Below are 23,033 nucleotides of genomic sequence, written 5' to 3'. Positions count from 1 at the left end.
CCTCGTGTCTCCAGCATGGGGGCGGCCATGTTTGAGGTGATCCAAACACCTCGTGGAGCTAGGGGAGGCGCTGGAAGGCGTGCAGAGGGGCGGAGCCGCCTCCTTTCTTCCTGGGCAGCCAGCCAAAAGACTTCCTGTTTGTCAAGACAGCGCTGTAACCTGTTGCAGTTAAACTCTGAGCATCAAGTGGTGAGCCTGGGGGTCTATCTCTCTCTCTCTCTCTCGATCGATAGGGATCCCTAGCAGGTAACACTAAGGGGTTTTTTGTGGCGCTGGGGGTCTGAAAAAAAAAAAAAAAAAAAAGTTTTTTATTTTTGAATTATATTATCCAGGAAGTGACTGGAATTATCATGGACCCTGCCACACATATTCCCCCACCTGTTTCCCTCGAGGGGGCCACGGGACCCGCCGATGCACAGAGTGTAGAGTCATTTACAGCAATTTTGGAGTCTATGGTGGCTCGGGTGGAGGCGGCCTGTCAGGGACGGGGGTCAAGGAAGCGACCCCCGCCTACCCCTATACTATCTGACACCTCTGACTCAGATTCAGAGATGGTCACTGCAGTTGCAGGTTCCTCTGCAAGGGCTGTTATCCCAGGTAAAGCCCCCTCAGACAGTGAGGAGGACGCTTCTTCTCCTGCTATAATTCAGGAAGAAGCATTGGTGGACGCACTAGTTGTGGCAGTGCAGGAAACGTTAAAACTTGAGGCTTTACCGGCAGAGGCAACTGAAACAGAGATTCCTTTTGGTACTAATAAGCCCATCAAAACGGTGAAGGTGTTTCCTGTACCCAAATGTTTCGGTAATCAGATTAAAGGAGAATGGGAGCATTCTAAACGTACCTTTACTATTTCCAAGCGTATTGCTAGACGCTATCCGTTTGAGGAATCCATCATTAAGAAATGGACGGTACCACCAGTGGTGGATCCACCTATTTCCAGGCTGAATAAAGCCACGGTTATCCCAGTGGAGGACACTTCGTCCTTTAAGGATCCGGTGGATCGAAAGATGGAAGCAGAGTCCTGCACCATCTTCTCTCTGATAGGGTCAGCATTTAGACCAGTAATTGTTATTGGTCTAGTTTCCCAGACACTTACGGAATGGGCGAAAATGGTACGCCAAGACCTTAGGGGAAAAGATATTCCCCAGGAGACATCTGATTTGATGGAACAGATTATACAAGGGCTACAGTTTATCTGTGACGCAGCCTTGGACACTACTCCCTTATTAGGGCATGCATCTATGTCAGCGGTGATCCTCAGACGTGTGCTGTGGTTAAAATGCTGGTCAGCTGACCTAGGTTCCAAGAAGACCTTGACAAATCTCCCTTTTCAGGGGAATCGTCTATTTGGGGCCAACCTAGATGAAATCATTAAGGATGCCACTGGGGGCAAGAGCACTTTTTTGCCACAGGCTGCTAAAGCTAAGGGACCTCGCAACAAGCGAGGACCTTTCTTTACCGCCCATAAAGGGCGCCCGGCTGGTACTAGCGGGAAAGGCAAGACTCCTCCAGGAGGGTTCAAGAAGGGCTGGTCGGACAAGCAGAGGACCAACCCAGCCAAACCCGAAGCAAAGGAGTACACAGCCTGAAGGTGCGCCCCCACCCGGTTTCAGGGTGGGGGGACGTTTTCACCGGTATTCAGGACATTAGATCGAGCTTCAACCACTACTACCGGTGCGATTCTTCCCTTCCAACATTTAAGTACTACAGGAAGCGGTAGTTACCGTTCCCTGAATAGATCTTTTCCTTTACCTTTTCCTAAGATTAGTCCCTATACCTCACAGGAATCGGATCTGGTTGACCAGATAGGCCAAGTAGCCTCTAGTCGGGTGACTTCGGTCCCTGAGGTTCAACCAGAAAAGATCACCCTTCCTGATAACAATCAGGTATCTGATAAATGTGTGGGAACAGAAAACGACCAGACTTTCTCGGGTGGTCGGGGCCAGATACCTCTAGGGACGCCTGGTTCAGATTCTATCAGCGCCAGTGGTCCTAGAAATTCTAGGCTGGCCTCCTCGAGCCGGCCTGGCCGACTTGGACATGCTAGTCGCAGACGTTCCGTGGGAACTTCGTCTCAGGGAGTGTCTGTGGTCTCAAGGACCAATTTACCATCATGCTTTACAGTCGCTGGGTTTAATGGCCTGGCCATTGAGACCCAAGTACTGAAGGACAGAGGTTTGTCCACATCAGTCATTCCTACCCTTATTAAAGCAAGGAAAGCGACTTCCAGCAAGGTCTATTATCACACATGGAAGACTTATATTGCGTGGTGCGAATCTTTAGGATTTCCTCCACGTACCTATTCGGTGACTCGAATATTGGCCTTTTTGCAACAAGGGGTTGAGCAGAAGCTAGCCTTGAGCACCATCAAGGGTCAAGTTTCAGCATTAGCAATCTTCTTTCAGAAACCTTTAGCTACCAAGTCCTTGGTGCGGAATTTCATCCAGGGGGTGCGGCACCTGGCTCCTCCAGTCCGCGCGCCCTTACCGCCCTGGGATCTTAATTTGGTTTTGTCGGTTCTACAGAAACCTCCCTTTGAAAACATCAGGGAGATTCCCTTGCTTACTTTATCCCAGAAGGTGGCCTTCTTGGTGGCTATTACTTCTGCTCGCAGGGTGTCAGAACTGGCTGCATTATCATGCCAGTCCCCATACCTAGTGATTCATAGGGATAAGGTAGTACTTCATCCTAAGCCATCTTTTCTTCCTAAGGTGGTTTCAGATTTTCATCTGAATGAAGATATTGTACTACCTTCCTTGTGTCCTCAGCCCAAGCATCATCGGGAACATGCGTTGCATTCCTTAGATGTGGTTCGGGCAATCAGGGTATACCTGAAATCTACGGAATCATTCCCTAAGACGGATTCACTTTTTGTGATCACGGATGGCCCCAGAAAGGGTTTGCCTGCATCTGCCGCGACCATTGCCAAATGGATTAGACAGACGGTGGTACAGGCTTATTCTATTAAGGGTCAGAGTCCTCCGTTCCCTGTTAGGGCGCACTCCACTCGAGCGCTCAGTACTTCCTGGGCCTTTCGCCATCAGGCGTCAGTGGTCCAGGTATGTAAGGCGGCCACCTGGTCGTCGGTACATACCTTTACAAAATTCTATAAAATTGATGTGACGGCATCGGCGGATGCCTCATTTGGCCGCAAGGTTTTGCAGGCCGCAATTTGAGGAGACCGGTGGTCTACCTCAAGGGTTTTTTTCTGTTTGAAAAAAAAATTTTTTTTTCCTCTTTTTTGTTGAGTCTCATCATTAAGGATTAGCATTGTAAACTTCTAGTTGGCACCGGTTGGGCCTTCTAGATTGGGATTTGATTTCATTTTCCCACCCCTCATTTGTGATACTGCTCTGGGACGTCCCGAAGGTGGTGTATCACCGAGGACTACGTCTGTCAATGAGCGCTAGAGAAAAATGGATTTTTGTAAAATCTTACCGTAAAATCCTTTTCTCTTAGCTCATTGACCGACGTAGTCCCCGCCCCTCTGTTTTTTGAGTTGGGTTGGGTTAAAATCTCTAAAGACTGCTTTTTCACATAACTGATTTGCTGAGGCAGAGAGAGAGAGGATATACCCTCTGGGACTGCCCCTAGGGTGTGGCCAGAGCTTTTTTAATTTCCTGTCTAGTCCTGCTCCTGTGGAGGCAACATAACCCGAAGGTGGTGTATCACCGAGGACTACGTCTGTCAATGAGCTAAGAGAAAAGGATTTTACGGTAAGATTTTACAAAAATCCATTTTTCTCCACTTTTCTGAGGGAGAGAAGCATTATCAGTTTGTGTCGTTACCCTTTGGTCTTGCCCCTGCTCCTCGGGTCTTCACAAAAGTGTTAGCCCTGGCGCTAGCCTTGCTACGCCAACGGGAGATCGCGGTACTGGGCTACTTGGACGATCTCCTTCTGCGACAACCTGGAGTTTACAATCCAGACTCTGCGGGAATTCGGCTGGATTCTGAACTTTCAGAAGTCTGCTCTGGTTCTGTCCACGAAGCTAGACTATCAGGGCCTGACTCTGGACTCGGACTTGGCTAGAGTGCTCCTTCCTCTGGACAAACTCCAGAAATTAAAGGCTTAAATTCATCCCCTGCTGTCCAACAGATGGTCGTCCCTTTTGAGGCGGTTCTGTTTGCACAGTTCCATACGAAGTCCCTACAAATGGAGGGTCTGACTAAATGGGACAAGACTCCCCAGTCTCTGGAATATCAGATGCGGCTGAGTCAGGTAACCAGTCCTCGGGCATCCGTGAGGCAAGTTTGCAAGTCGACCACCTGGTCTTCGGTGCACACTTTTACAACGTTTTATGAAGTGGATGTGTTGGCATCTGCAGATGCTTCCTTTGGCCGCAAGGTTTTGCTGGCTGCTTTTTAAGAGGACCTGATCCTCTTTGAGGGTGTTTTTTTTTTTTTCAGGTGGGCTCCGGTTGTTTGGTATATCCCCTGTTTCCCGGATGGCCAATGTTTAGCCTTGGAAATTTTTTGGTTGTTCCCACCCCTCATGTTTAACACTGCTTTAGGATGTCCCAATGGTTATGAATACCAGGAGCTGTGTTCGTCGTTGAATGAAAGAGAAAATAGGATTTTTGACTTACAGTAAAATCCATTTCTCTGTCGCTCATTGACAGACGCAGACTTCTTGATTGATATCAGTAGGGTTATACTGCCCCCTACAGGAGTAGGACACTAGGCAGAAAAAAAGTTCTGGCTACGCCTATGGGCAGTGCCAGGGGAAGTTCCTTGCTGGGATCTCTGGTCCTGGCAAGCTTTTTTAGATTTTTTTTAGCTAGTTTTTTTTTCTCTGGATTGTTCCTGTGAGATTTACAAGCAATTATGCTGGATCTGGGTGACGGGCTGGATATTGAGATCCAGTGGTCACCCCAGCCAGCCAATTAGCGCATGCAGGCCCTAGCACCGCACTGGGTCGGCCGCGACACAGTCCCATTGGACGGGGACTGGCCCGCGAGTTAAACGTCTCGCCAGGTCGCCTACGGCTGGTCTGAGCCTGAGCTGCAGCGTCCTCTTTGGCCGACAGCCCCCCCCCCCCACCTCGGTGGAGAGGGGTTTTGTCAGGAGTTGGCGCCCACCTGTTCCGGTATTGTGAGTAAAATGTTCCCCCTCTCCTCCTGACGGGTTTTGGGGTGGACGCGGGGCCCCTCCCTGGGATGGCTGGACCCTCACATTCCTGGGTTCCCTTCTGTCCTGTGACGCACCCCTGCCTATCTGCCCCTGCCACCCACCCCATCCCCCTCACTACTGGGGTTGTTGGGATGTGACTTCAGGGGGCTGAATCTGGGATACAGGCTGCAGATGGGGGGAGGGGGGGTGCGCCGCCGGTGACGGCCAAAAAAGATCGTGGGGGGGGGTTGCTACCTGTTTTTTTCCAGGCCATCTGCCGATCAATCTGTGGGTAGGCACGGGGGGGGGCCCTTTAGCTCCGCGGGCCACCGGTTTCTTGTAGCCTACATATGCGCTGCATGGCGGCGGCCATCTTGGTACACCCGGCTCGTATTTCAGTGCATGAGTTTCACTGTATGGGAGTTCCTGGAGGTGTGTATGTGGGTGGAGCCCCTCCCCAGACCTTCCTTTGGAAGAGGATCGCTACTGATACGTGCTGCGGAGACACACTGGGCCTTCTGGTGCATCTGGCTGTGGGTTGGTGAGCCTTGGGGGTCTCTCTCTCTCTCTGCTGCGGGGGGTCTCTAGTGTGCGCTGCCTGACCACTTGGGGGCGCTATAGCACGGCAGGACGATTTAAAAAAGAAAAAAAAAATTTTTTTTCTCCTTTGCTAACCGGTTCCCCTGGTGTAACATGGACCCTGCTGAACATGTGTCCCCACCTGGCCCCCTCAAGGTGGCCACAGGGCTCCCGGCTTGCTATAGATGCACTTTCGGTGGTCTTGGAATTGCCCCAGGTTAAAGGTGGCCTTTAATGGGCGAGGTGCTAATAAACGCCCTCTGCCTACCCCGGCCTCATCTGATGCCTCAGAATCTGGTTCTGAATCAGTCGCTTCTGACACAGGTCGCGCTGTCGGGTCTACTGCTCGCGCCCTGTCTCCTCTGATAGTGAGGATGACCTTTCTGCCTTCGCTATCTCGCAAGACTAGGCGCTGGTGGACACGCTGTTAGTGTCTGTGCGTGATACTGTTAAATTGGAGGACGCAGCCTTCCAGAGCGGCAAAGGGTTTTCCTTTTCCTGCGTACTTTGCCAATATTCTCAAAAAACATTGGGACCATCCAAAACGTTCCCCTGGGATGCCTGAGTGGATACTAGGTGCTATCATTTTGCAGGGTCCTTTATTACGGTGGATCCGCCGGTCTGCAGACTGAATGAAGCTACTATGATCCTGGTGGAGGTTCCCCCATCCTGTAAGGATCCGGTGGATCGGAGGGCGGAATCTGTGTACCGCACTATTTCTGGGTGTCCTGGTTTTGCAAACAATGGCTGAATGGGCTATGCTACTACACCGTGACCTGGAGGGGAGACAACTCCCCCTTGCTGTTTCGGAGCTGCAGGACCAACTGGTGTAAGGTCTGCAATTGTTTGTGCTGCCGCATTGGACACTGCTCCCATGCTGGGCTGTTTGTCATTTTGGGCAATCGTCCTCTGGCGCATGTTGTGGCTGAGGTGTTGGTCTGCGGATCAGACTTGGAAGAAAGCTTAACTGATCTTACCCTCCGGGGATCGCCTGTTTTGGGCTACCTTGGCTGACTTTATCAAATGTCTCACTGGGGGTAAGAGTACCTTTCTCCCGTAGGCTTCCAGGTGCGAGGACCCCCGTCGCTGACGAGGACCCTCCTTTTCAGCACACAGGGAGTTCTTTCATCCCTCAGGGTCAGTCGATGAGGTGAAGTCCTTCAAGGCTCCCTCGGGGGGGGGGGGGTTCCAAGTGACCCTGGTCTGGACAACAGAAATCAAATCTCTCCAGACCTGGGTACAAGGCCACTTCGGCCAGAAGGTGCGCCCCCACCCATATCTGGGGTGGGGGGATGTCTTTGCCGGTTTCCGGACCTTTGGCTCTCCTGGATTTTAAGACAGATGGGTTCAAGAGGTCATGCGGTCGGGGTACTAGATCGAGTTTCGCTCTGTCCCACCGGTAAGGTTCTTTGCTTCCACTGTGAGGCTGTCACCAAATCGCTTACTGGCTCTCTTGAGGGCAGTACGGGACCTGGTACAACAGGGAGTAATAGTTCCAGTTCCTTTCTGAGGTTTTTTTCACACCTGTTTACAGTATTCAGGAAGGAGGACAAGGTGCGTCCAATCCTGGACTTAAGGAGCTGAATTGTTTTGTGTCACATCCACTATGCGCAGGACACCAACCTTTTCTGCGCTTTGCAGTGGGAGTGGACCATTATCTATTTGTGGCGTTACCCTTTGGTCTCACTTCTGCTCCTCGGGTCTTCACATAGGTGTTTGGCTCTAGTTCTGGCACTGTTGTGACAGCGGGGGCTGTTGGTCTGGGAGACTGGCCTGACTTGGCCTCGCCCTTAGCCAGGGTGTTTCTTCCTTCGGACTCACTCCACGAGCTCCGGACTGTGATCAACTGTTGCTGTCCAGCAACTGGTCGTCCCTTCGGACCTGTATGTAAGTTCTGGGACTGATGGTGTCGTCCTTCGAGGCGGTCCCTTGTGCTCATTCCACACGAGAATCCTCCAGAAGGATACCCTTCTCAAATGGAACAATAATCACTTTTCCCTGGACAATCAGATTCAGCTGAGCCCGGTGCCCGGGAAGTCACTGATATGGTGGCTTCAGTCCCTGATGCTCATTCCAGGGAAGTCCTTCCTTTTCGATTTATTGGTCTATTGTCACCACAGATGTCAGTCTATCCGGGAGGGGAGGGGTTCTCGGGGGATGTTCTGCTCAGGGAGTTTGGTCCTTGGAAGTATCCAGGTTGGCCTCTTCCTGTACTGGAACTGAGAGCGATCAGGCTTGCCTCTTTCGCTGGACCGAACGTCTTCGGGATTGTCCAGTGCACTCTCAATCGGACAATGCCACGGCTGTGGCTTCTGTCAATCGCTGAGGGGGTACCATAGTGCCCCTGCCGCCTTGGAAGTGGCCGGCATCCTCTGATGGGCGGAATGCTTTGTCCTAGCTTCCTCCGCTGTTCCCATTTCAGAAGTGGGAAAGTGACTGGCGGATTTCCTCAGCCGACGGACCTTAGAATCTGTTGGCGTCCCAGATCAACAGTAATGTACAGCGGGTTGTGGCCCACTCCCGGGATTCTCGGGTAGACGCCACTGACGCGCAGGTGGCCCCGTGGTGTCTGTATCAGCTGCTGTATGCCTTTCCTCCTCTCAGGTTAGTACTGAGACTTCTTTGCGGGATAGAGGGGAAAGGGATTCAGGTCATTCTTGTGGTTTCAGACTAGCCTCGTTGGGCTTGGTACGCCGACCTGGTTGGGCTAGTCGCAGGCGCTCCCTGGGGACTTCCTCTCAGGGAGGATCTACTGTCAGGGACCAATCTTCCATCCTGTTTTACAGTCGCTGGCTTTGATTGCTTGGCTGTTTATAACCCGGTGCTGAAGAAAAGGGGATTGTCTGCTTCAGTCATTCCTACTCTGCTCACACTGAGGAAGTCCTATATTGCATGGTGTGCGTCTGTTGGGGTTCCCCCAAGCCCTTGCTCGGTGGCTCAATTGTTTGATTTTTTTCCCACGGGGTGTTGTTCAAAAGTTGGCCTTCAGTATATCGGGGGTCATGTCTCAGCCTTGGCAATATTCTTCCTAAGGCTATTGGCCACCTTTTCCCTTTTGCGTACTTCATCCAGGGGGCGCGACACCTGGTACCTCCGGTGTGACCTCCGTTACCACCTTGGGACCCTAATTTGGTGCTGTCAGTTCTTCAGAACCCTCCCTCTGCAAATTTTCAGGGGATTCCCCTGCTTACCTTGTCCCAGAAGGTGGCCTTTCTTTGTGGCTATTACTTCTGCGCCCAGGGTGTCGGTACTGGCGGCGTTGTCCTGTCATTCTTCCTATCTGATGGTTCATAGGTTCTGTCCGAAGGTGGTTTCCGGTTTTCACTTGCATGAAGACGTCTTGTTTGCCTCTTTGTGTCCTCAGCCTACACATCCGAAAAATTGCATTGCATGCTTTGGTTGTGGTTCGGGCAATCTGGGTGTACCTGCCAACTATTACCTCTTTTCGCAAGTCAGATTCCTTTTTTTGTACTCAAGGATGGCCCTGGGAAAGGGTTGCCTGCGTCTGCTGCTACTGTTTCAAGATGGGTCAGGCAGACGGTGGTACAGGATTATTCGGTAAGGGTCAGGTTCCTCCTTTCCCTGTTAAGGTGCATTCTGCTCGGGCGCTTAGTGCTTCCTGGGTTTTTTCGCCATCCGGCTTCTGTACTTCAGGTTGGCGAGGCGGCTACCTGGTCGTCTGTTCCCACTTTTACTAAGTTTTATAAAGTTGATAAACTGGCATCTGCGGATGCCTCTTTTGGCCGCAAAGTTTTGCGGGCTGCTGTTTAAGGGGGCCCTTGGTCTTCCTTGAGGGTTTCTGTTTCTCAGGTGGGTCTCATCTTGTTTCGATGAGTCCTTTGTTGCCTGGTTGGCTATGCTTAGCCTTGTGGATTTGTTTCTGCTGTCCCACCCCTCATTTATGGCACTGATTTGGGACATCCCTGCTGTTATCAATCAAGAAGTCTGCGTCTGTCAATGAGCGACAGAGAAAACTGGATTTTTGACTTACCGTAAAATACTTTTCTCTTAAGCTCATTGACAGACTCAGTACCCACCCCTCTATTTTTGAGTTGGGTTGGTATGATATCTTTGACACTGCTTTGATACAAAACTGGCATCCTATAGCAGGAAGTGAGAGGGTATATCCCCTGGGACTGCCCATAAGCGTAGCCAGAATTTTTTTCATGCCTAGTGTCCTACTCATGTAGGGGGCAGTATAACCCTACTGATATCGATCAAGAAGTCTGCATCTGTCAATGAGCTTAAGAGAAAAGGATTTTAGGTAAGTCAAAGTCCAGTTTTCTCTGATGTTCATTAATGGACACAGCACCCACCCCTCTGCGGCATTTATTCTCCTAACACTGCTGGTTACAAAACTGAGTGGCTATAGCAGAGAGAGGGAGTATACCCCCTGGGACTGTTCATGGGTGTAGCCAGAATTTTTTTTTCTGCCTAATGTTCTTTTCCTGTAGGAGGCAGTATAACCCAATGATTATGAATACCAGAAGCTGTGTCCGTCAATGAACATCCGAGAAATGGATTTTACGGTAAGTCAAAAATCCAGAGGTTTGAATTCTTTAGTGGAAACAGTGAGTATATGAGGTGACAGCGCTGTGTATTAATAATAATCCCAGTAATACACTGGTTGGTTTTCGTTTGGATATCCCATCTATACATTGTCTAGAGATTTGTGTGTCTTTGACTTAAAGCGGTTGTAAACCCAAAAATTAAAAAAAAAACCTGCAAGACAAAGGCATAATGAGCTGCATCGCATACTAGCTCATTATGTTTTACTTACCTTAGAACGAAGCCCCGACACGGACCCCCGGACATTGCTGCGGGCGCTGCCATGATCCCTCAGCGGCTCCGGCGCTGTGATTGGAGTGATTTTCCGGCAAGCTCCCGGCAAGTAAAACTGAAGGTCCCCCCGGACCTTCAGAGCGCATGCGCTGCTCGCGTGAGCGGCGGCATGCACTGCAAATATCTCCTAAACCGTGGCTGTTTAGGAGATATTAATTGTACCTACATGTAAGCCTTATTATAGGCTTACCTGTAGGTAAAAGTGTCAAAAAGCGGTATACTACCGCTTTAAAGCGTAACTCCACTTCTGTTGAGAAAAAAAACACTCCTCCCTGGGTGATCTATGTACATTGTAAGGATTTTAACAAACTTGTTGCAGATTTCTACATTTTGTTATTCTGAAGAAATCTCTGTGTGTTTGTATCCATGTTGAAAAGTGAGTCTAATGGGAGTGGTTTCATAATTATCAACCTGTTGTGCACCTGAGGAAAGCTGCTGGGCCTGCTTCCCTTTAAACATTTTCCTATTGTGAGTATCTCCAAAAATTACCTTTTTTTGTTGTTGCAAGGAATGCCTGAAATCTGCATTTCATCTTAGGCAGACTTCTAGGAAAATTGGGAAGCCAATCATACAAGCAGGAAATTCTGTTTCTTTGGGGCGTTCTGTACACATTTTGTCCCTGTCACTGTCCACAGCTATCATGAGGTTTGTTCACACTCTTGTGATAGCAATATTGTTTAAATGGGAGGGAAAAAAATAGTAAAAAGAAAAATACATTTAAATAAAATCAACAGCATCCCTGTGCGAACATACAAATGTACACGTAGATCATATGTAAATAGTGATTGCTATTTGTAGTGATTCCTCACGTGTGATGCAAAGTATGAGAGATCATTCTAGAGCCATATTACATGATTGGCTTATTAGATGATTAACATGTTTGGTATCTATTTACTCGACACAACATCATCTTTTATACTTTACTGCAAAAATGTCATATGTTTTGAGGTTTGCACTAAGAGTTATGTAAGTGTATTTTTTCCTGAAAATTTGATAACAGCTGCGCAAAGATCGCAAATTGGTCATAAAATGTGATCTGATCATCATCTAAGTCACAACAATAGACAATCACAGTCTGCTTAAACTAATAACACACAAAGAATGAAATGTTGCCATGTTTTTATTTAACACACCATGTAAACATTCACAGTGCAGGTGGAAAAAGTATGTGAACCCTTGGATTTAATAACTGGTTGAACCTCCTTTGGCAGCAAGAACTTCATCCAAACGTTTCCTGTAGTTGCAGATCAGACGTGCACAACGGTCAGGAGTAATTCTTGAGCATTCCTCTCAACAGAACTGTTTCAGTTCAGCAATATTCTTGGGATGTCTGGTGTGAATCACTTTCTTGAGGTCATGCCACAGCATCTCAATCGGGTTGAGGTCAGGACTCTGACTGGGCCACTTCAGAAGGCGTGTTTTCTTCTGTTTAAGCCATTCTGCTGTTGATTTACTTCTATGCCTTGGGTCATTGTCCTGTTGCAACACCCATCTTCTGTTGAGCTGGTAGACAGATGGCCTTAAAGCGGAGTTCCAGCCATTTCACTCACCTGTCCAACGGTCCAGCAATGCGGCCGCCCGAAGCCTTGATCCTCTCCCTCGGCGCCGGCATCACTGCTGTGGGCACCCGGCTGTGACAGTTTGCGGCTTCACAGCCGGGTACCCACTGCGCATGCGCGTCTTGATTGGCCGGCAATCTTCTGGGACCTCTGACGTGTCCCAGAAGATTGCAGGGAGAGGAGAACTAACGTTCAGGGCGCCGCGGCGCTCCGAGCGGAAGTGGGAGCGGGTACCTGTCAAAACTAGGTGCCCACCCCCCCCCCCCCCAAAAAAAATGACATGCCAAATGTGGCATGTCAGGGGGTTAGAATACCTAAAGCGGAAATTCCATTTTTGGGTGTAAGTCCGCTTTAAGTTCTCCTGCAAAATGTCTTGATAGACTTGGGAATTCATTTTTTCTTCGTTGATAGCAATCCGTCCAGGTTCTGACGCAGCAAAACAGCCCCAAACCATGATGCCCCCACCGCCATACTTCACAATTGGGATGAGGTTTTGATGTTGGTGTTCTGTGCCTCTTTTTCGCCACACATAGCGTTGTTTCTTCCAAACAACTCAACTTTGGTTTCATCTGCCCACAGAATATTTTGCCAGTACTGCTGTGGAACATCCAGGGGGTTTGGGGCAAACTGTAAACGTGCAGTAATGTTTTGTTTGGACAGCAGTGGCTTCCTCTGTGGTATCTATCCTCCCATGAAATCCATTCTTGTTTAGTGTTTTCTGTATTGTAGATTCGCTAACAGGGATGTTGGCATTTGTCAGTGACTTTTGTAAGTCTTTAGCTGACACTCGAGGATTCTTCTTCACCTCATTGAGCAGTCTGCGCTGTGCTCTTGCAGTCATCTTTACAGGACGGCCACTCCTAGGGAGAGTAGCATCAGTGCTGAACTTTCTCCATTTATAGACAATTTGTCTTACCATGGACTGATGAACAGCAAGGCTTTTGGAGATACTTTTATAACCCTTTCCAGCTTTATGCAAGTCAACAATTCTTAATCATAGGTCTTCTGAGAGCTCTTTTGTGCGAGGCATCATTCACATCAGGCAATGCTTCTTGTGAAAAGCAAACCCAGAATTGGTGTGTTTTTTATAGGGCAGGGCAGCTGTAACCAACACCTCCAATCTCATCTCATTGATTGGACTCCAGTTTGCTGAGATGTCACTCCAATTAGCTCTTGGAGATGTCATTAGTCTAGGGGTTCACATACTTTTTCCACCTGCACTGTGAATGTTTACATGGTGTGTTCAATAAAAACATGGCAACATTTCATTCTTTGTGTGTTATTCGTTTAAGCAGACTGTGATTGTCTATTGTTGTGACTTAGATGCAGAAATCCATATCATTCCAAAGGGTTCATATACTTTTTCTTGCAGCTGTATATAGCTTATCAATCAAGCCTATCTGCCTAAGGATACATTTCTACCTTCACACTCTGTTAAATCAGCAATGGCCTCTTGGGCCTTTTAGCATCATGGATATATTTGAGTTTCAAGATTCTGAATTTTATACCGGGTTGATGTTCTGGCCTTAGCTGATAGCAATTTTGCCTGTAAGGTCATTCAGGCAGCTGTTTGAGCTGGAAGCAACCCCAGTTTTTTCCTGGTTGCTTTGTGGGCTTGTTAGCATTTAGCTTGCAGTATTGTCCACCCTGCACCCTACTGGCTAACTGTTTTTAGCTGACATTATAGAATTTTCCTTTAGGTGACAACCTAACCCCTATGTCCCAGAACTCCTTGTGACCCCATTGATGAACTCTTAAAGGGGAACTTTACCCATAACAGCTTGATAAAAATGTTCTCAAGCAAGGAACATACATTCCACATAATAATTGTGCTACCAAAATTAGTGTGTGCTGTAAATTGTCTCCAGCATTTCTCCTGTTTGTTAATGCTGTCGTCTGCCATTTTGCTAAAGCTCAGAGCACCTGAGTAAATCATATAACAGAACTAAATTAATCAATTTAATGGTTTTAAAACAGTTACATTCCTGGGTTGCTGAAATTGCTAACTGTCACATTTGCTTGTTTCCTTAACCAAACTGTCAAACCATCAAATGGCAGTTGTCATGACACTAAGGCAGTTGAAGATCAAACAGAAGTCCTTCCTTGGCTGTAAAGGATAGCAGGGTTTAATTCCGCTTTAAAGGTGTCAGCCTCCACAAATTCCCAAGTGCTGAAAAAAGAGCGTAACTGAGCATGTGCAGAGCAGGCTGAGACTGTGTATTACTGGATTTTAAATGGTATAGGTACTTCTTTTTAATGTTTTACAGTTATACCTGCAAAAATGTATTTTCTGACTAAAGGTATATTAGAAAAAAATAAAAATAATTTGTAGTAATTCAAAAGTACTATTGTCTTTATTTGCAATGGAAGATCTAATTACAGTGAGCCACTATATGTTTTCCAGTGATCAAGGACAAACTGAACAACAAAGGAATCCTTCAAAAAAAGTGGACCATTCAGGTATCTCTAAATTGAGTGACTTATTTACTTTTTCATATGAAGCGTTCAGGAATAAGCATTTAAAAAAATGTACTAATTTCCTGAATCTAATTGAGTAGCCTTCTAGTTTTAGCAAAGTGGAGTGGTAGATCCAAACTGGTCATCATAAAAAGGGGAATGTGTTCATAAACTGCCAAATGTGACATTCACTGCAAATGAATCAATAACTAACTTTTAAAACTCATGCACCAGTGGGATTTAACTGAATGATTATAGACTTTATAGACATGCCTCATACAGTACATGTTTTCCAAGCATCTTTAAAGTTTGCTAGTGAGGTGGGATTTTAAAATGTTGCTAAGGTTAGGGTCACATGAGTATTTAATGCCGGCAATAATGTAATCGTGTCGCATGAGAAACCCTCTCCAAAAAATAAATAAATACTGCATGTCTGACAATTATTTTAGAATTTTTCAACATATTTTGCTGTAGTGCTGTGTATCATAAACACTTGTCTGTTTATTTAAACTACTTTTACTTTTTATTTTATTTTTGGCCAATCTCTGGATTTTTTCAGATACTTTCTGTCAGCATGAACAGTGTTGGCTGCACGTCATTGCTCTGGACTAACTTCCTGATAATGGTGGACCACTCCTGCTCAGTGTGTATCAGCACACCACAGGGGGACTTGTTGGCACCAACCAGGAAGAGTACGTTAACAGGATGACAACACTGGAGAATATTTGAGAGACATTTGTCACATAACAGTGTCTGTCCAATGGCCTTCATGGCAGGATCAAAGGTGTTTCTCTATCATCCAGTGACGGACGCAGCCTCCATCTTCATGAAGGCTGAATGGGTTATGCTGCCCCCTGAAGGAGTAGTCTAAGCAGGAAAAATTTAAATGTACACGCCCATGGGGCTGTCCCCACAGGCATAACCCACAAACCCTCTGCTCAGCAAACCAGTTTTGTTTCTGCCTAGAGAAGGAGTAGGACCTAGGTTTCCTGCTGGGACTTCGTTCTCAGTTTTTTTTTTTCATTCTTTTCAGAATATTTTGTTTTATTTCTCTTTACTCACTTTGCTAGCTAGTGTTCAGGGGGATCCTCCTGGTGATCTGCAAGCAATGACAGCTGGGGTTTCGCACTGGATAATCTAGATCCTTATGGTCCCCCCAGCCTGGCATACGAGCGTGAGCAGGTTATAGTCCCGCACTAGGCTTCGCCACGACGGTGCCCCTTTCCGAATGGGTACAAGCCTGTGTGCAGATGCCTCGCCGAGACCCGACGCCCTGGAACGCCCTGAGTCCCAGCATACACCTTGGCTGGCAGTACCCCCCACTTCGGGTGGGAGGAGGTCTGCCCGGAGGTGTTTCACCTCCTGTGTGCCCGGTAGGGGACTCCGGAGGTGGATCTGTTTGCATTTCGCCTCAACAGAAAAGTCCAGAGGTTTGTGGCCAGGTCTCGGGACGCTTCCCTCCGCTCAAACTCATGCCAAGGTTTCTTCGCAGGGTGGCGGTGGAAGGCATTCCGGTCGTTCTGGTGGCACCAGACTGGCCTCGGCTGTCTTTGTACGCAGACCTGGTAAAATTGGTTGTAGATCCTCCATGGAGACTTCCTCTGCTGATCTGCTGTCTCAGGGACCGATCTTCCATCCTGCTTGCTTTACGGTCACTGGCTTTAATGGCTTGGCTGTTGAAAGCATGGTGTTGAGGGATAGAGGCTTTTCTGACTAATTCCTACCCTCTTGAAGGCCAGGAAGTCGACCTCTAGAAAGATCTATCATCATACGGGTAAATCGTACATTTCATGGTGTGAATCACTGCAGCTCCACCCTCGCTTGTTTTCTATAGCTAGGGTTTTGGCCTTTTTACAAAAAGGGGTTGAGCAGCACCTGGCGTTGGGCACTATCAGGGGTCAGGTGTCCGCCTTGGCTATTTATTTCCAATGTCTGCTGGCTACTAATAGCTTGATTCACTTTTATTCAGGAGGTGCGTCATCTGGCTCCTCCGAGGAGATCTCAGTTGGATCTCAATCTGGTTTTGTCTGTTCTTCAAAAGCCTCCTTTTGAGAATATTAGGGAGATTTCTCTGCTTTCCTTGTCGCAGAAGGTTGCCTTCCTAGTAGCTATTACTTCTGCTCACAGAGTGTCTGAGTTAGCGGCACTGTCCTGTCGTTCACCTTATTTGGTGGTCCACAGGGATAAAGAGTTCTCCCTCTTTAGCGATTAGGTCAGAGAACCAAAGGTGGTGTCGGATTTTCATCTTAATGAACACATTGTGTTGCCTTATGTCCTAAGCCTAAGCATCCCAAAGAATTTTCCTTGCACTCTTTGGATGTGGTTCTGGTGATAAGTCCTTTAAAAAAATTGGACTCTCTCTTTGTCCTTATGGATGGTCCTCGCAAAGGTTTGGCCGCGTCTGCTGCGATCATTTTGAGGTGGATCAGGCAGATGTTTGTACAGGCTTATTCACTCAAGGGCCAGGGTCCTCCTTTCCCTGTGAACGGGCATTCGACTAGAGCGCTGAGTGCCTCTTGGGCTTTTCGCCACCAGGCCTCTGTTGTACAAGTTTATAAGGCAGCGACTTGGTCGTCTGTGCACATCTTTACAAAATTATACGAGGTGGATTTATTGGCATCTTCAGGATGCCTCTTTTGGCCGCAAGGATTTGCAGGCTGCTGTTTCTGAAGTTTTTTGTCTCTCTTAGGGGTCTTTTAACCTGGGTGAGCTCCTGTTTGGTTGAGCTTCATGTTTCCCAGTGGGCTACGTTTAGCCTTTTCAGTTTACGTTACTTTCTGGTTGCGTTCTTCCCACCCCTCATGCCTACACTGCTTTGTGGACGTCCCATTCAGCTAATGAAGATGAAGGCTGCCTCTGTCAATGGACGATAGAGAAAACAAGATTTTTGTAAGATCTTACCATAAAATCTTTCTCTATCGTCCATTGACAGACACAGCCTCATCTCCATGAGCTGAGTGGGTTTATGCTCCTCCTATCAGGAGTATTCTAGGCAGGAAAATTTGAATACACACACTCAGGGGGCTGTCCCTCCAGACATAAACCCCCACTGCACAACCCAGCACGTCGGTTTGTTTTCTGCCTAGAGAAGGAGTTTCCTGCTGGGACTCCGGTCTTAGTTTTTTTATTCTTTTCAGAATATTTTCTTTCTCTTTACTCACTTGCTAGCTAGTGTTCAGGGAAGAATTTCCTGGTGATCTACAAGCAACGATGCCGGCTGGGGCTTCTTACTGGATGATCTAGATCCTTATGGTCCCCCCAGTCTGGCCTACGAGCATGAGCAGGTTATAGTTCCGGCCTAGGCTTAGCCACGATGGTGCCCCCTTGCCCGGAGGCCTCACCGGGACACAATGCCCTGGAACACCCTGCGTTACAGTGTATCCCATGGCTGGCAGCACCCCCACTTTGGGTGGGAGGCAGTCTGCCCGGAGCAGAGCACTACGGGTCCATGGTATGGTAAGTAACTGTGCCCTCCCCTTGCCCCTGCTGGCTTTAGGGGGATGTGGGCCCTCCCCTGGGAATAATAGGATTGTGCCTCCCAAGAGATTCCCCTGGTCTGTGTGTCTTCCCTCTCCCTGTCCCTGCAGGTGCTGTGTGTCTGGAGTGCTCAGGCAGGTCATATGGTACCTTGGGTTTGCTGGTCCCTGTTGTAGTTCCTGAGGCCTTCATGTGTCGGTCCCTAGCCGCATGGTGTGCCATGGGCGCCGCTATCTTAGGTGTGGGCAATGACATTTTTTCCCCATAGATTTGTATGGGGCAGACATTTTTCCTGCAGCTTCCTATTTTGTAGTAGCCCTAGTGCTATACTTGGCAGTGTATCCCTATCAGGCGACATCACCTCCTGTGTGGTCATTTTCTGCTGCTAAGCCGAGGTCACTTCCTGCTTCTCTCTCAATGCTGTGGAAGATTCAGGAGGCTTTTTGTCTGAGGTGGTAAAAAAACGAGGGTCCCTGCGGGCATATCCTTGCACTTTCTGCTTTCAGTTTGGTTTAAATGGGCTCCCTGCAGACTGCTGCTATCGGTGGTGGATACCATGATCTGCGTTCTTAAAGCAAATTGCACTATGGAGTCCCAAACTGGAATTTCACCCTCAGACCCACTCTGTGCGACTCACGGACAGTCCGGATCACAGTCGCTGGCCGCAATTTCAGCTGCCCTGGAAAGCCTGGCGACTAAGTTGATTTAGTCATGAAAAAGGTTGATAGCCGTAAACGGCCGCTGCCTTCTCCATCTTTGGAGGTGTCCTCTGATTCAGAGGCTGATGTGGTTGCCCCACATGCTCCCCTTCCTGAGGAGGTCGCTGTCTTTGCAGTCCGATGGTGAAGATGACCCGTCGTCTTCAGCTGCAGCGCTGGAACGTGCTTTGGTAAAAGCCATTATTATTTCAGTGCGGGATACTTTAAAATTGGTTGATGAGCCCACGCCAGCAGGGACGCGGGTGGCTTTTGGCTCCCAGAAGCATGTGTTAGTGGTGCCAAAATGCTTTAAACGCTGGTATCCTTTTGTTGAAAAGGTTTCCAACCTTTGGACGGTGCCACCTAAAGTGGACCATCCTGTTTCCAGATAAAACAAATCTACTCTTGTGCCTGTGGAGGATTCCACAGTTTTTACGGATCCAGTGGACAAGCGTGTGAAATCCCTTTCCTGCCATCTTCACGTGCTGGCAGGTTCCATTTTGAAACTGTTTTTTGTTTCTGTGCTAGTCTCACAGATGGTGACTGAATGGATTAGGGGTTTGCGGGAGTCTTTGGACCCGAGACTGTTCCTCCGGGAGAGTTGGAACTGTTGGACCAGGTGATCCAGGCTCTGGTGTTCCTGTGTGATGCGTCTATGGATGTGGCCCCCCTGCTGGCCAGGGTCTCGGCTCCCCTGGTGGCCAGGGTCTCGGCCATGGGCATTGTTTTAAGACGCATGGTATGGTTTAGATCTTGTTGGCTGTCTAAGCTTCTAAAAAAGCCTTAGCTGATCTCCCCTTTCTGGGAGACAGGTTGTTTGGCGACTCATTGGATGAGTTGATCAAGGGCCTGACTGGCGGGAAGAGTACTCTTCTTCCTCAATCCTCCAAGGGTCAGACACCCCGTCCTAAGTGGGATCCCTCCTTTTCTGCTCATAAACGTTTTTTTCGTGCCTCCGGGGTGCAAGAAAAAGGTAAGCCCTTCAGAACTTCTGGAGGTGCTAAGAAACCCTGGGGCAAGTCCAAGGTCGGTCAGTCCGGTGCTGCAGACAAGTCCTCTTCAGCATGAAGGGGGGCGCCCTCACCCGTCTTAGGGTTGGGGGTCATCTTCGCTTCTTTCAGGAACCCTGGACTTCATTCAAGACGAATGGGTTCGCAAACTGTTTTTTTCTGGGTACAAGATCAAATTTTGGTCCCGGCCAGGGGACAGGTTCTTTCAGTCAAATCTTCACCTGTTTCCGGAGCGTTTGAATGATCTGCGGGAGGCTGTGCGAGATCTCCTGGCTCAAGGGGTGATTGTGCCAGTTCCCCAACAGGAACGTTCTCAAGGTTTCTATTCTAACCTGTTCACCGTGCCCAGAAACAAGGGCAGGGTGGGTCCAATCCTTGACGGCTCTGAACTGCTTTGTGCGGGTGCAGAAATTCCGAATGGAGTCCATTCAGTCGATGGTGGCATCTTTGATTCAGGGGGATTTTCTGGCTTCCATTGATCTCAAAGATGCGTATCTCCACGTCCCTACATTCGAGGGACATCAGCGATTCGTCCGCTATGCGGTGGCACAGGAACACTTTAAATTCATGGCGTTACCCTTTGGTCTCGCCTCGGCTCCCAGAGTTTTTACCAAGGTCCTAGCCCCTGTGCTGGCCTTGCTGCGTCTACGAGGTATCTCCATTGTGGGGTATCTGGACGATCGCCTGTTGCGAGCAGTTTTCCATTCGGATCTGCTGGAAAAAAAAAACCTCTCCATCACAATTCGGACCCTTCAGGACTTCGGGTGGACGATCATTGTCACAAAATCTGCCCTGACTCAGTCTGTTCGGGTCACCTATCTGGGGTGATTGCTGATGGAGGCCGATCAGTCCTCCTTGCGGGCTTGCATAAGGGGCCCTGGGTCTGATGATCTCGACTTTCGAAGCAGTCCCGTTTGCTCAGTCTCACACGAGACAGCTGCAAAGAGAGATTCTGTCACAATGAAACATAGATCCTCAGCCATTGGACCAGAAGATTTGGTTAAGCCATCTCACGGAGTCGGCTCTCTTGGTGGATCCAGTCACCTGTCCTGTGCCATTGCAAGACCTTCCTGCCAATGTTATGGACGTTGATCACCACGGACATCAGCCTGGGGTGGAATGTTGGGGAAGCTCTGTGCTCAGGGGACTTGGGCGCCGGAAGAGTCTTCCTTTGCCGATCAATATTCTGGAGCTGAGAGCGATCAAGCTCTGCCCCCTTCACTGGACATGCTGGTTTGGATCCAGTCGGACAATGACACGGCCGTGGCTTACATCGATCATTAAGGGGGCACCAGGAGTGCCCTGGCGGCCAATGAGGTGGCCGAGATTCTAGTATGGGCGTAACACAAAGTTCTGGCTCTTTCCGTAGTCCACATCCCGGGTGTGGAGAATTGGCAAGCAGATTACCTGAGTCGTAAGGTGTCGGATCAAGGGAAGTGGTCCCTGCATCCGGAGGTGTTTCATCTCCAGTGTCCGGTGGGGGTCTCCGGACGTGGATCTGTTTGCGTCTCGCCTCAACAGGAAAGTTCAGAGGTTTGTGGCCAGGTCTCTGGATCCTCTGGCCGACGCCACAGGCGCTCTGGTGGCTCCTTGGAGTCAGTATCGCTTGATCTTTGCCTTCCCTCCGCTCGTTCTCCTGCCACGGTCTCTTCGCAGGGTTGCGATGGAAGGCATTCTGGTCGTTCTGGTGGCACCAGACTGGCCTCGGCGGTCTTGGTACGCAGAGCTGGTAAAAATGGTTGTGGATCCTCCATGGCGTCTTCCTTTGCGGGAAGATCTACTATATCAAAGACTGATCTTCCATCCTGCTTTATGATCGCTGGCTTTAACGGCCTGGCTGCAGTTGCACCCTCGCTCGTTTTCTATAGCTAGGGTTTTGGCCTTTTTACAAAAATGGGTTGAGCAGCGCTTAGTGTTGGGCACTATCAAGGGCCAGGTTTTGAGATGGATCAGGCAGACGGTTGTTCAGGCTTTTTTAAGGGTCAGGTTCCTCCTTTCCCTGTGAAGGCGCATTCTACTAGAGCGCTGAGTACTTCTTGGGCTTTTCGCCATCAGCCCTCTGTTGTACAAGTTTGTAACGCAGGGACTTGGTCGTCTGTGCACACCTTTACCAAATTTTACAAAGTGTATTTATTTGCTTCTTCGGATGCCTCTTTTGGCCGCAAGGTTTTGCAGGCTGCTGTTTCATAAGAGAATGTTTGTTTGTACTTCTCTTCGGAGTCTTTTATCTGGGTTAGCTCCTGTTGTTTGGTTGAGCTCCATGTTGCCTGGTTGGCTACGTTTAGCTTTTTGGAGTTGACGTTACTGTCTGGTTGCGTTTTCCCACCTGTCATGCATATACTGCTTTGGGACGTCCCACTCAGCTCATGGAAATGAGGCTGCGTCTGTCGATGGGCGATATTGAAAATTAGATTTTTATACGATCTTACAGTAAAATCTTTTTCTCAGATGTCCATCAGGAAACGCAGCACCTGCCCCTCTGTTTGGGGTTGGTTAAGTTGTCGTTGCTGCTTTTAAATTGAACTGATGTTCTGGGTTGTTCAGTGGGGGTTTATGCCTGGAGGGACAGCCCCCTGGCCGTGTGTATTCAAATATTTCTGCCTAGACTACTTCTGATGGGAGGAGCACAAACCCACTCAGCTCATGGAGATGAGGCTGCGTCTGTCGATGGACATCCGAAAAAAAATGTTTTACAGTAAAATGTTACAAAAATCTTATTTTTTTCCTCTGAAGTCCATTGACAGATGCAGCACCCGCCCCTCTGATATGGGAATGTTTTTTTCTTCACTGCTTACAACTAAACTGGTTTTCTGAGCAGAGGATGTGTGGGTTATGCCTGTGGGGATTGCCCCATGGACGTGTACATTTAAATTTTTCCTGCCTAGGCTTCTCCTGCAGGGGGTAGCATAACCCATTCAGCTAATGAAGATGGAGGCTGCGTCTGTCAATGGACTTCAGAGAAAAAGATTTTACTGTAAGATCTTGCAAAAATCTTTTTTTTTTTTTTATGCAAGTTACAGATTGATAAATATGTTTTTGAAATTGTATTACCATGTTACAGGTAACTATGATTTTAGTGATTGGGTAGCTTTAGGGCCAGTTCACACCAGAATGCAGTGCAGGAAACCTGCGGACCGGTTTCCCAGACTGCGTTCAGTATGCACTGCACTTACAATCTGCAGCCAGTGTCCGTGTTAAGGATACCCCAAATGCAAGTTTAAAATGCAGTGCATTTTCCTGCACCAGATCACATGTTAGAGTTACATGGGATCAGGTTGCTGTGCGTTTTGTAAAGTTCTGCA

The 23,033-nt window shown here is 48.4% G+C and overlaps 2 protein-coding genes across 3 annotated transcripts in view; one reads left to right on the top strand and one right to left on the bottom strand.

Moving 5' to 3' along the window:
• Nucleotides 1–23,033, bottom strand: part of EMP2 (epithelial membrane protein 2) — a 594,685-nt gene that overhangs the window by 201,718 nt on the left and 369,934 nt on the right. The gene's annotated exons all lie outside the window — the stretch shown is intronic.
• The window catches only part of ATF7IP2 (activating transcription factor 7 interacting protein 2), a 564,057-nt gene that overhangs the window by 395,604 nt on the left and 145,420 nt on the right, over nucleotides 1–23,033 (top strand). For both annotated transcript variants that reach the window (XM_082260703.1, XM_082260702.1), the window contains one exon: nucleotides 14,494–14,549. In XM_082260703.1, the coding sequence (XP_082116829.1) occupies nucleotides 14,494–14,549 (56 nt within the window). The remainder of the gene's footprint in view (nucleotides 1–14,493; nucleotides 14,550–23,033) is intronic.

Source organism: Pelophylax lessonae (genome assembly GCF_965119305.1).
Source record: "Pelophylax lessonae genome assembly, chromosome: 6".
In the NCBI taxonomy this organism is placed as follows: domain Eukaryota; kingdom Metazoa; phylum Chordata; class Amphibia; order Anura; family Ranidae; genus Pelophylax; species Pelophylax lessonae.
The sequence above is the reverse complement of the archived record's forward strand: the minus strand, read 5'-3'. Positions and strand labels throughout refer to the sequence as shown.